Source organism: Pleuronectes platessa, chromosome 23 (assembly GCF_947347685.1).
Source record: "Pleuronectes platessa chromosome 23, fPlePla1.1, whole genome shotgun sequence".
Lineage (NCBI taxonomy): Eukaryota > Metazoa > Chordata > Actinopteri > Pleuronectiformes > Pleuronectidae > Pleuronectes > Pleuronectes platessa.
The window spans coordinates 6,826,554-6,840,079 of record NC_070648.1 but is presented as its reverse complement, the minus strand read 5'-3'; the positions used below and the strand labels follow the sequence as shown (position 1 = coordinate 6,840,079).

Here is a 13,526-nt window from a genome sequence, read left to right as displayed (position 1 = left end):
GGAAAACATGCACAAAGCTTACTTTTCAATAACGGCCTTATCAGATCAGCTTTGCTAAAAGTTACAGCCACAAGTTGAAAAAGTGTTGATAAGAGGCAGGTCTAAAAACCAAAAGAATAAACTAAAAGATTTAAAAAAAACACTATAGACAGAGGATAAAACCAGGGATTTGTCCATTATAGTAAATGGGAAATGGACCAATATTAAAAGTACACATACATTTTTTTCCCTCTAAGATGGATATTTTTGGTAGACATCAGACAGATTATTATGTATATATTATATTATTATAGATATTTTTGCTTTATGTCTGAATAGTGGGAAGAAGTGGAGACGCATCATCCATCTTTATTTGCAATGGATAAAATTAGGTTGTAAGACAGCTAATACTCTTTCACATTAGGAATCTGATCCATCTGATTTTTATGCTCAAAAAGCATAGATTAGCGCAGCTTAAGTGAATTAAACATCGATATGACATTTTCATTTAAATGATCATTAATCAAAACAAGGTAATCTGCGACTCCTCACCCAAATTCTTATCCCCAACGTAGCCAGCGATAGTGATCCCCAGTCCCTGGTTGTTCTTGGTGAGGCTCACATCGAACGCTTCACTCTCCTCTTCCTCGTAGCCCTGTGAGAAGATTAACGGTCAGCATCAACCAAACCAATAAACGCTAATGATAATTCATTTGACAACAGTGGGGAAACACAAACGGCGACACATAACTCATCCGACGCCCCACATGGTCACCAAAATGCATTTTTCAACCTTGATGAACGAGCACTCTGAGCCATAAAACAAAACAAAAAACCACCAGCTAACGTGCGCCATCAAAAGGATATAACGTTCCTCATTCATTCAGTGACTCACAGGAATTCATTCATGTTTAGGGCAGAGAGCTGAGTGTAGCAATAAAAAGTGCAGTTTAAGTGCTGTTTCTGAGGCAGTAAAGCAGCAGCCGCTCTCCAGTGTGTGAGTCACAGGTGATGTAGCCTGCAATATTCTTTAATTCCATATATCCAGAGCTGTCAAGAGGTAAGAAAAGGTGAAAGAAATTGCGATGAAAGAGCTGAACTTTAGCTCTGATATGTTGCAGAACTCTGAATGAGCACTTGCATGTGATAATCAGTCATCTTGTTTTGTTACAGAGAAACTGCTTCACTCTGGAGATACCGCGGATCATAACAAATCTATTTGAAAGTGAGGACGTTTCCTTATTGTCGGGATCTGTGTCGGATCACAGCAGCACTCTCACCTGTTGTTCATTGACAGTGGGGAGCACCACTGGCATGACAGCCGAGGCCGAGGCGCTCTCCTCCACGGGGCCCCTGGTGACCACCAGCTTCACCCGATTGCCACACTGCCTGAGGACCTGCGCCACCTGCTCGCTGCCCATGCCGTGGAGGTCAGTGTCTCCGATTCTCAGGATGTGGTCCCCGCTGCGCAGGCGGCCGTCCTGAGGTAGAGAGCGCATTAGTTTCAGTCAAACAAAACACAAGGTGACAGTTGATTCTGTGCTAGCTTGTAATTAACTTGTGTACCCAGCTGAAAAGAAACACCTCGAAGTGTAAACTACAAGAAAATGTATTTTTCTGTATTCACTGAACAAACAACACCTCAAAGTGCTTAAGCCTCCCAGTCCCCAAACAAAGTAGAGATGCCTCAATGTAATCACCTGATCAGCTATGCCTCCAGGAAGGATGGTTTTGACGATGACCCCGGTGGTCTTGCCTCCCACGATCCCGAATCCAAGGCCAGTGCCATCGTTGACTAGCTCAATGGTCTCGACGTGCTGCAACTGGGTAAATTGCAAAGGGAGAAAGAGTGAGACGAGTGAGGAGACGAGGCAAAGAAAATTAACTCAGGAACAAAGTGTTTCAGTTATTATGGATTTGGCTTTGGATATGTAAAGCAGATAGTGTTTTTGTATTATAATATAAGGATGACTTTTATGTAGCACGCCTTGATTTTCTCTGATGATCGTCTGCCTTTGAATTTTGTATTCACACTGTACTGCCGTGTAGGACTGAGCTGTTTCTATGTGTCTTTGTTCAGTTGTGTCTTTGCGTAAGTTTACGACAATCTGTTCCTGCAAGTCTGCTCAGATTGTGAGCCCAGTGTCGAGTGTATTCATACCGTGCTGGAGTTGGCCGACAGCGTGCTGGCGGCGGAGGGCGTGCGGGACACCACGGGACTGGCCAGCTGAGGTATCGGTCCTCGGGCCACTATGAGCTGCACCCTCTCCGAGGCGCACTGCAGGATGGCTATGGCCTGCTGGTGGGTCACTGTCTGGTCCAGGGGCTGACCATTGATGGCCAAGATCTGGTCGGCTTCTTTGAGCTTCCCATCGCTGTGTGGGGAGCAAGTGGAGTGGGTGATTCAGATGAGGGCAGAGTGTAGTACATGCTGTCATTAATGTTCATATTTAAATCAAGTCTGGAGATGTTTTGAAGTTGTGAAAATAATAGTTTCCACATTTATAATGTTTAATTTGACGAAAACATCAGAAAATAACCATCTAAGCGAAACAGAAGTATCTTATTATGTACTTCTAATTCAACAGTTAGTTAAATGTTGAAACCTTGCTGTGAAATGATTTGACTCTGTCTTAAAAATATATCTGTGTTTTCATTTCTCTTTGGGCTAGAGGGGTATTCAGAGAGCACACACCTCAACCAACACATGAATTGAGATCAGATACCACAGATTTCTTTTCACAAACTGCAAAATATTTAACCTGCTCATACATACTTGCACTCCATGTATGCCTAATTTCTTTTCATAAAAATCCTATTCCATCATTATCAATCGATTCTCCCTCGGGTCATCTCCCACCCCTCCTCTAAATTTCATGGAAATTGGTTCTGTTCAATTTTGCACAAGCCCCCTGAATAACAAACGAACACAGATGATGACATAACCGAACTGGTGGAGGTAATAACTGCAGGTGGATTCTTACCAGTGAGCCACGCTTCCCAGTTGAATTTCCTGGATGAAGATGCCGAGCTCGCCACGGTTCTCGCTCTTCAGACCCACCACGCTGAAGCCCAGACCCCCCGACACAGGCTTCTGCAGCTCCACATGAGTCACGTAGCGCCCCTGTGTCATCCACACACACACATACACGTTGGGCCCTCGCTGATTCATTATAGCATCAAAGCCACAGGCAGGCTTTGGAAGTCTGTTTGAAGTGCCTCGAGAGAGGGGAGAGCCCTGTCTACAGTGTGAGCTCCTCATTTTTCACTGTCTTCAGATATTTAGCTTGAGTTGAAATACGGATCTGCTATATACCTGTTTGTGTTTGTCAGATAAAATGAGCAAAAACATTTAAAAAGAATACAAAAATGTGGTAATAAATCTACTATGACTGCAACAATAAGCTTAAGGTATTATATCATTCAAGAAGGATGGATTTCCAGTTGGTTCTACCTGTGCCATGGACTGGATGATGTGCTCAAACTCTTCAGACGGTGTCTTTCCATTAGTGTGCGTAGCGTCAGATGCATCTGAGCAGGAAACGTGGCTTCCATTGGGCTTCGCTGCTGTGAGTTGATCAATGGTGTCAGTGCCTCGTGATGACGGGACACTCCCCTGGAAAAATAGAGACAAACGAGACATGTGGTGACTGATGCTGCACTTTGGCGGATTATTCTAAAAATGCATTTTCAAAACCATTGGAAGAAGATCAAAAATAAATCAAAACTGAGAAAGACACTGGACTTCCTTTAAGGAAATAGCTAAATGTCAGGTTTGCAGTTTGAACTCTACTGATTAGAATTTCTGATGCTGCACACAGCAGGAGTTCTGGTGTTTAATCCCCCTCATGATCATTTATCAAGTTTAATTTTAGACACAAAAACCCTGAATTGGAGATGTCTTGACACCACTGGGATGACGGATAGTTTGTTGTCCCGCCATGATAAGCAGGATCTGTGGCGGCCTAATCCTTGGACAGAGATAATGGCACTTAGCTGATGTTCCCACAATGACGAGGCTCCAAACACCATATTTCTGTCATGGTGCAGGAGAAGCGTCACCGGCCATCTGGATGCCTTAATGCGGTTCAGGGTTTTTAATTACTGCAATGACTTTACTTCTGTGACAGATGAATTACATGAACGTGTTGACTGCCTGAAACTGTGTTTTTCCCAATTTCATTAGCCAAAAGCCTTAATGTCTGCGGTCATCTGAGTTGGATTGGATTCATATAGTCACGTCCATGCACAGTGATCATTTCATAAACAATGTATTTGGCCTGACGAGCAGAGACTGTCTTTGTGAACTTGTGTGTCTGCACAGGGAAGTTGACTGTGCAACATTCAGAGTTCAGGACAGTAAAACTGTGCCCTCATTTAAACACGGTCCCAGATTAGTTATCAGACACTGAATTCCATTGGACAGGACACGTTAGTGCTGCAGGGTGCAAACCAAACCCTATGGGCTGGGCTAAGTTAGCGTAGCACGCTGCTAAGTTGCTGTCCTCATGCATAAGCTTTGTTAGCTGGGGCCTTGCTAAGAGGATTAAAGTTCCAGTTTGGTTCTTGCACATTTAAGAAATTGTTTCTGCCCCACTTCACGCCGTGGCCTCTTTCTCACTGGAGAGAGGGGCCTTGTCACCATAGCGACATGGGCTGAGCCAGGCCTAACTGGTGGAGCCAGACGACGGACACTGGGTGTGTGTGCGTCTCTGTGTCTGGCTCTTGTGTAACAACAAAACACAAAATACACACTTTCTGCAAATTGTTTCTGCTTGAGGGGGCTAAACACGTTCTGCTGGGTTTGGAAACTCTATAAACACACACACACTCACAAACAAATATTATTGTGACCTATATATATATATATAAAAACCTACAGAGTTTATAGTTGTGTGTTGTCGTTTATGAAAACCATTGTTGCAATGTGGAAGGATTCCCTTTAAAGATCTGTAGGGACTTTACAATGGATGGCTCCTTGATAAACCTTGCTTAGTAAAACACTAACACACACACATAGAACCGACCCCTTTTGCAACAAGCTAAATCGCCAACACACAGAAATGCCAGCAGGGCTTTTATAATCTAAATTCCACCAGGAGTAAAAAGCTCCAACATCCCTGCCTCCCACTGCATAGCTGAAATATTTCCGTCTCCCTTTCTCAAGCGCTTATCCCGGCCCCTTCCCACTGTGACTTAAGAGCTCTCTCCTTCCACTCAAATGTTCCAACTCTCAAAGGGGAGAATCAGCTCGAGAAAGAGTTTCTGACTCAGGCCAACTATCTCTGCTCATGTATCCATATTATATCTGGCTCTTGTGAATCCTGGCAGCAATTTGGGCCACAGCAGCGACACTGCTGGGGATGAGTGGGGGTGGGGGGGGCTGGATGAAATGAGTGTGTTGGGGGGGGGGGGGGGTGACTTGACATGAGTCACATTCTGAATCAGAGCGGTCGCCCAGGAAACAGGTAAAGCAGGAATTTAAATTCCACCTTTCTTCCAGCAACGCTATGATTATCACACAACCTGTGACAATAGACCTGCTGCACTTCTGTCTCTGAACTATAAACTGTATGTGCCCGAAGACACACTAATCTATTGATTCATAATATTGCTCGGACAAGCTAAGCAAAACACATGGTAAATTATGATAAGTTGATGATGACCCCCCCCCCCCCCCCCCCCCCCCCCCTTCTGCCTCATCCCCCCTAAACCAACATAATGATGGAAACAGGCAAATCAGCTCTTATTTCTCATCAAACGTGGCTCTTCCTGTTTATATTACTTGTGTGCAGGCAAAGTATGATGCAGCCATCTGGCAGTGTTTATTCTCGTACAATAATAATGCAGAACTTTTAAATGACTATAATTGTGTTGACCTATTTATGACCTTCCATGGTGCTTCAGCATTCTGGGAACCGAGCGGTATTTCTGTCTCTTTCATCCTAATTTATCGTGTCTGCAGCTCTGCACGCCCAGTTAGGCTTATGAAAGTAAATAATGTTTCCTATGAACTCAATACTTATACCGTTCAGAGTGTTATCACAGACGCTTGGACCTTGATGTGTGGATTACCTGCTCCCTGATGTGCTGGACCGACTTCTGCAGGGCCAGGATCTGGTGGAAGAGGGGGCTCTGGAGCACGGACTTGAGCAGGCTGAGCTTCTCCTCGGCGGGCACCTCGCCTCGCTCCTTCAGCTTGGCCTGGAGACGCTCCACCGCCTGCAAGGCACGCTGCGTGTCTGCAAGCCGTCAAGCAGTTCGGTGACAGCGCCAGGCCCGGAGTGAAGGAGTGGATGCGGGGGAGAGGGAGAGATAGAGGTGGAGAGAGGTGAGGAGACCGGGGGGTTTTATCAGTGCAGGGCAGAGATAGTGAGACAGGGAAGGGTGTGTGGAAATGACCTCATCTACTGGGTTAAATCCACTCATTTGATTTGACCTTAGTATATAGCAGTGCATAACCATTTGTATTTGTTTAACAATGTGCTCAACAGACCTGACTGTATTGAAACCACATCAGGTTTTTACACCTTGAGAAGAAAAAGTTAGATTTTCAAAAAAGTGTTCGTTTCCAGAATAGCAAAGTCTCCTGTTATGTCTTTAGGGTCAATTGTAGGTTGCACAGGAATATAGAGAGGATGTCAAGGGGGGGGGAGATAAAAGAACCATAGCCCGCAACAGTTTGCTTGCTGGACCCTGCATAAGCCGCACAATCGAGCAACTCCGGGGAGGCTTGTTAGTGAGCTTGGGCCAGCGCAACGTCATCTGGAGAAAGAAAATCAAGCAATTTCCCCGGCTCACCGACTGAGACTAACACCTAATAGGGCGTGCACGAGGTCCAAAGCACTTTTGTTTGCGCTGAGATGCATTGTTGTTTGAACAGCCGCTGTAAACAAGCCAAAAAACACGCTTGACCCTCGGTAGTGTGGTTTTTTTGGGGGGAGGGGGGGGCCAGTGCAGGTAGCTGTATAGCAGGCAGTGATCTGGCCTCAGTGTGCGTAATGAGGAGTCGCACCACAACCGCGATATTGGTTGTGCAGCTGTTTGCATTTGTGCACGTTCCAAAAGATGTAATAGAGCATATGGAGGGCAAACATTGTACTCGTCAAAAATCTAATTCAATTTTAGTCCGATTCAACAATTAATTCTGCACGGTTTCTTTTAAATGTGTTTATTTGAAGCCTCACTTCACATTATAACACAACTCGAGTGGTACGCCCCATTGCTTGAACCTGACTGCACACGATAAACACGGCAGTCTTGAGAGTCGCCACAGATTGCAGCTTAAAAGAAAGAAGCTCGCGGCACCAACTTGGCTCCGTTTGCCGACAGTTGGACAAAGAAACCTCAACGGGCCACAAACAAAACAATCAAATATATGGCAACATTATCGGATATGGCAACATCGGGCAGTGCACAAGCCCTTCAACCGAATCCAGGGCCTCTTACGCGGGTGGAGGAAACACACAGCAGCGGCCAAACGTGGGATTCGGCGCCAGCAGAAGACGGTCGTCCAACTGGCGAGAGCAAAACCCCATTTTCTAAAAAGTGCTCGTTTTTAAAAAAGGAAATTGAAAACGAAGAGATGCACAGTACGTGTGCTGCAACGATATTTAAGTCTGAGTCTTATTTATCGTGATCGTTATGAATCTTAATCAAACTGAGTGATGGTATCGAAGACTGAATTATGTTATCATGACAAGACGAGACACTAAAGCTGATTCAGTTCGATTCGGGGCAGAAGTCAGGCAAGAAAAAGAAATGTTTGATATTTCATATGCATATTTTAAACCGTTATTTATATTACAAGCAGTATGTGTAAAAAATAACTTACCCATTGTTTCAATCATTTTTAAATCTCAACCGATTCTTCTCCTTTCACAGCAATTTCACACTCCCCCCTTTCTTCAAGGCCTGCGAAAGAACAACACAACAGGTTAGGATTGTGTCTCAATCAGAGAACTGTGTGTGACATCAGGATACAGAGTCAGTCGTATCCATACAAACAGGAAGTCAGAGCAGGAAATGCTCCTCTGAACCCGACCTCTTACACTTTCTCCATCCAAAATGTCAACATGAAAGAGGAAAATGGATTTATTTCCTTTGTGTCTGACCCGTATTTATCTCGGGGAGAATGGTTCACCCCCAAAAAAACCTCACAGAGTAACCATTGTGCTTCAGAACTGTTTTTTACTGAGTCTCAGGCGAGAGGTGCCAGGTCTCCTCACAAGCACACATCTACTGTAGGCTCTTTCTTTCTTTATAATTTCCTAATTGCTATTATTGATGGATTAACAACTGGTAATTTACATTCTTGGAACTTTAGTCATCGCACTGTGGCATTTGGATATGAATATACATCTGATAAAAATCACCATATTTGCCTCTACCAATGAGATTATGTTTTTGTCTGCTTTCTTTTAGTTCTATCTATCAATTATCACATTAATTCAAACAATCTCATCAGTTATTTTGAAACTAGTACAACACCCTTCTTACACCATTATTACGCTCTCGACCTCGTTTTACCTTCGGAGAGGAGGTTGTGTTTTCATCTGTGTTTGTTTGTTAGTTAGTTTGCCAAATTACACAAACAACTGTGAGATGGGGCGTTGTTCAACATTTTTGATTTCTCAGAGAATAATTCACGGATGATATTATTCAAGCATTTTTAGGGGACTGATATTTAAGAGAGTGTGAGATTTGGTGCAGTTCAATTACAAAAGTTCAGGTATTTGCTCTACTACTCAGTATACTCCAAATATACATATTACTTTATCTAGATATCAGTATTACTCTCATGACCTGCAGTGATTCCAAAATACATGCTGCTTTATAATACATTGACATCAGCTAAACCACATGCATACAAACACGTTGCTATCGAAATACACAAGTGTTTAACAGGCTGCTTAACATCCCCACCCTCAAAGCCTGAAGAGAACATACGAACGTGTTTATGTCTTTATCCTGGACTCGTGTGTTTATTAGTGCGATGGCTGTCGGCTCCCATCTCAGGGACATCATACTTGAGTTTATAAGTGGCTCTGTAACAAGCATCACATCACTCAGGGAGACATTACACGATTAAAGGAGATTGGTAAGATAATTAAAGGCCCGATACCGGCTCTTAGAATAGCCACGACACTTGTGGCAGATAGGATCGACCACAGCGGCTGTTTGTTTGTTGGTGGTTTCATTCGCTTCGTCAAATGTGTGTGTGTGTGTGTGCCCAGCTGTCAAAGTGAAGAATCAGCATTGGAAATACAGTATATCGCATCTGTCATTAAATAGTGCAGCTTGTGTTTTGATTAGCGGATACATTTTCTGCACGGATCACTTGCTGCATGAGAAGATAACAGGCGTGTAAAACTCTGATTATCTTTAGCCCTACAGCAACACCAAGGAGGTTATGTTGTCACCCTTATTTGTTTATAGTTGGTATGTTTGTTTCTCTGCATCTATGCAAGATTACACAAAAATGTTGTGATATGTTTTCCAGCATATTCACCTTTTGCCCCAGGGAATACATAATGGATCTTGATGGGCGGGGGGACACGCGTTCTGTCTTACTTATCATTTAAATAACTGTATGGCCACCTTACTTCAGATTCATATTGCTAATAATAACAGTAATAACATTAATAATAAAACATGTCACTGTGCCTTTTGAGACACCTTACAATAAGTAAATTGTGGTTCTAATTTGGAAAAAATACACATTCCTCTCATATTCTGATATGGTCTTTTAATCAGTTTATCTCTATAGGCTCCCCTGATGTGTGTGATGCTTTCAGGGACACGGGGACCACTGGGATTACTGGCAATGTATTGTAAATGTTTCTCCTCCTCCTGTAAACAACCACCACCCCCACCACCTCCCCGCCATCGGCACAGTGCTGAGTAGATCAGGAGTGGAATTTTCATTTTGGGGTGAACTTCCCCTTTAAGAAATCATCATCATATTTCAAAGTGGACTTTGAGCAGAAAGTACAGCAGCTTTAAAACATAGACATCATAACAACCTGTTCTTTAACAAAACACCAGGTTGCATATTTAGAAAAAAATAGGTTTGATGCTGTGTACGTGTTAATAGCTGCAGCACAAGTGTGTGTCTGTGTGTTTGTAGGTGTGTGTGTGTGTGTGTGTGTGTGAGAGTGTGTGTATAGTTAGTAAATCCAGTCAGTGTTTTGATTCTAGTCTCCAAAGCACTCGGGACAATCCGCTTTTCTCAACCCCTCCTCCTCCTCCTTCGTCTTCCTCCACATCTCCTCGTCCATGGAGCCTGAACGCAACAGGCGTCCCACAGACACACAAGATAACACACCGCCGCTGCTTTTAGGGTAACAAGAAAAAACACACAAACGAACCACGGTGTCTATTCACAAGTTCCCATAAAAAAAAGTGCCTACCACCGGAGGAGAGGCCCGTGTTACTCAGTTCTGTGACCCGACAACAGGCGTCTGTCTGCGGGTGTTTTCCTGACACTAGCGGCCGCGCAGCGAACAAAGACGAGTATTAGCTTTAAAAACAACACAAACACAAGTTATCGAACATACGTGTTCCGGAGCATTTCACGAAGCAAAGCCGTCAGTAAATATCACTTACATTCAGCGGGGGAGCCTTTACTTTTCCACCGGCGGGTAGACGGTGTATCCCGGCCTCAGCTTGTGTTGTCCCGCGGCTAACGGCGCTCAGACCGGGGCTTAAAGATGGGGGTGGGGGGGGGGGGCGTAGCGTCACCATAGTGTAACCCGATCCTCTGTGGACATGTCCGGCTCAGCCGCGACTGAAGCGCCGCTTGCTGGTCGCACCCCGCACCCAAGGCCGGAGGTCAAACCCCCGGACCCAGACATCCAGGGGGGCACAGGCAAAATGTACAATAAGTAAAAACCAGTGGAGATTCTAGAATCTACTGGGGCCCCCAAATAAAGGTTCCAAGGGGGGGCCCCTCAAAACTGTTTGTCAACATGTTATAAATAATCTTAAAAAGCAGAATAAAGGAGGTAAAATCATTAAAAGAGATGTTTTTTAAATGTTTCAAAGCAGCTTTATTCTATTTATAATGCACTCGAGTTCCACCCTAGCTTTTAACAATACTATGGTGCACATTATGGTACAAACTATGGTACATTAGTTAGATACCAGAGTACTTGTACCATAGTGCATTACATACTCTACTAGAGTACATTCCATACTGTTTAATCTTGTAAGTACTCAAGCATGAGCGATATGGATTTCAGGGGGGGGGGGGGGCAGATACCTCTTTATAATCATACATCTTATAATAAATAACTTAAGAGAAAAAGAAAAGCAGTACAATACAATAATATGTACAGAACTTTAATGTAGATCAATGTACAATTGTACTGTCAAATATACAACGGTTTTCCTTTTAAAAATAACACATTTTAAATAATTTTATAGCACTATAGTTCAGTCGAGTTTAGTTGACACTATATTAATTCAGTAAATAATGTAATTAATTAGATTCAATGTCATAGTGGTAACTTTTATCTAAGTACATCTAGCCATAATTTGACAACTGCAGCTAGTAGATTAAATGAATACATATAAATGTAATGTTTTCAACATTTGGTTTAAGAAAGCGTCTGGTTTTAATTACATTTTGTAAACTCTTAACAGATACCAGCCATGAACCTGACATCCAGACAAACACACTTGATAAAAATTCCCCAAAATCCCTGTGTTTATATAATTATATATAATGGAGGTGATTCACAGTAAAGTTTCTCAGGAGGATATCATCTCTTTATGATGGTCTGTGAAACAAATCTTTAAAATATTAAGGCACAGATCCAAGGCAGTCGAGTTGGAACTTTTCAATTATTAAAATCCGGAGTAAAATAACAAAGCAAAAGTAACACCGTTATTATTACATTAGAGTCGCACATAAAAAAAACTAAAAAACAAACAGAGCTGAGTTCATCTTCACAAACATCGCTGCAGGGGATTCCTTCTTGGCGGGATTGACACAAACTTGTGTAAGGGTTCACATTTCATCAGGGTTCTCACTGTTCGCCGTCGTTTCTGCAGCTAAAGTAATTTATGAACACAGTTATTGTTGGTGAATCGGGCAACACTGCTGTGAAGGAGCAGCGTTGTTCATCCTGCTAATGAAACATGAATGAGTGCAACACACATTTAGTTTATCCGGCACGCGCGCACACAAGCAACACATCGTTAGTACACTCCTACACAAACGGTGAAGGCTGAGGCTGGATGTAAAGTCATGACAGATCCCTAGCAGTGAAGGCAAATTATCTCTATCGCCACCTGGTGGAGGGCTGCAGGATGGGTCTTAAATGCCGTCTCCTCCATGTTAGTGGATGGGGCATGAACCAAATCACATTGTGCAAAATCCAGATGTGGGCAGCGTTCATATCCAGAATTTCTCTGGCCTCACATCTGAAACCCACACATCTTAACGTTAAACATTCAAATGAACTAAAAGATAAATGTTAATTTGATTACAAGTAGAGAGTAAAGTATTTTCAGGCCCAGGAAGCACCTTGGGAAAGGACAACATTCTCTGCGTGTCCTGTTCAGAGGATTAAACACTATTTCTGTCCGCCAGGCTCCACGCTTATCAAATTCGATATGAGCTGCTGCTCGAAATGAAATGTCTCCAACGCCCTCTGGGGCAGAAGCTGTTGACTTATGACTCATATCTAACAAAACCAAAACACGAACACAGTGATTATTTGTGCCGGTTTTCCCCGCCGTCGTCAAGGACAGAGGAACTGTGTCGAAGGTGTTGTGTGGTCAAGTTGTTGATCAAGTTTGCCTTGTGCCCTCACCGCGACCGACTCAAGGACCTCGTTGCCGTCATGGGGACCTCGGGGGGGAGGGCGGGAAGGAGCAGGGTCACGCTGCAAGAAGTCATTTCAGCGAGAAGTGGAGGGATAAAAGCTGCTTTCAGGAAGCTGATACTGACTAAATCCCCCTCACCATTTATATCTTTACTTCTGCCTTCCTTCTTATCCACCCTGTAACTCCCCTCGTACTCTGACAATAAGCCACTTTTACGTGGGAGGTCTGACTCAGCCAAGCACCGAAAAAAGAAGAGATTGGAACAAGAGAGAAGAAAGAGGGAGAAAATACATCTCAGCCCAGTGCTCGGCAGCTTCAGCGTTTTGTATTTTTGTACCTGCCTATTACAGGCCTTCTGCAGCCTTTGAGTGAAGGCGCTTAGTAACACGAGGCACCAGATCTGGTAATTGGATTCAAATCTTTATTGTGTGTTTTCATTCATTTGGGTATTTTTTTTTCTTTTTCGCTCTAGCCTACTTACTCATACTTGCTTGGGTTTAATTTCATTTGTTCATTTCATTTAACCATCTGAAATTGTCCAGCTCGGTTTAGTTAAAGCTGAGGATGAATAGGTTTATTCGGTGCAGAAACATATTTGGAAGGACGGGAATTAAAATGTACTTAGCGGGCAAATGCATTTTTCCTCTGAATGCATTAAGAGCGAGCGACAACCAAGGTGAAATGTTTAATCAAAGCGTCTTTGTATAATTCAA

At 43.3% G+C, this 13,526-nt stretch overlaps 1 protein-coding gene across 1 annotated transcript in view; it reads right to left on the bottom strand.

Moving 5' to 3' along the window:
- LOC128430272 (multiple PDZ domain protein) overlaps positions 1-10,675 on the bottom strand; it is a 41,344-nt gene extending 30,669 nt beyond the window's left edge. Inside the window, exons 1-9 of the mRNA XM_053416303.1 lie at positions 10,588-10,675; positions 7,814-7,893; positions 6,055-6,221; positions 3,434-3,595; positions 2,964-3,103; positions 2,141-2,354; positions 1,680-1,802; positions 1,260-1,460; positions 532-634 (exon numbers count right to left, since the gene is read on the bottom strand). Coding sequence (XP_053272278.1) covers positions 532-634; positions 1,260-1,460; positions 1,680-1,802; positions 2,141-2,354; positions 2,964-3,103; positions 3,434-3,595; positions 6,055-6,221; positions 7,814-7,829 — 1,126 coding nt within the window. The 5' untranslated portion in view covers positions 7,830-7,893; positions 10,588-10,675. The remainder of the gene's footprint in view (positions 1-531; positions 635-1,259; positions 1,461-1,679; positions 1,803-2,140; positions 2,355-2,963; positions 3,104-3,433; positions 3,596-6,054; positions 6,222-7,813; positions 7,894-10,587) is intronic.
- Positions 10,676-13,526: the final 2,851 nt, after the last annotated feature.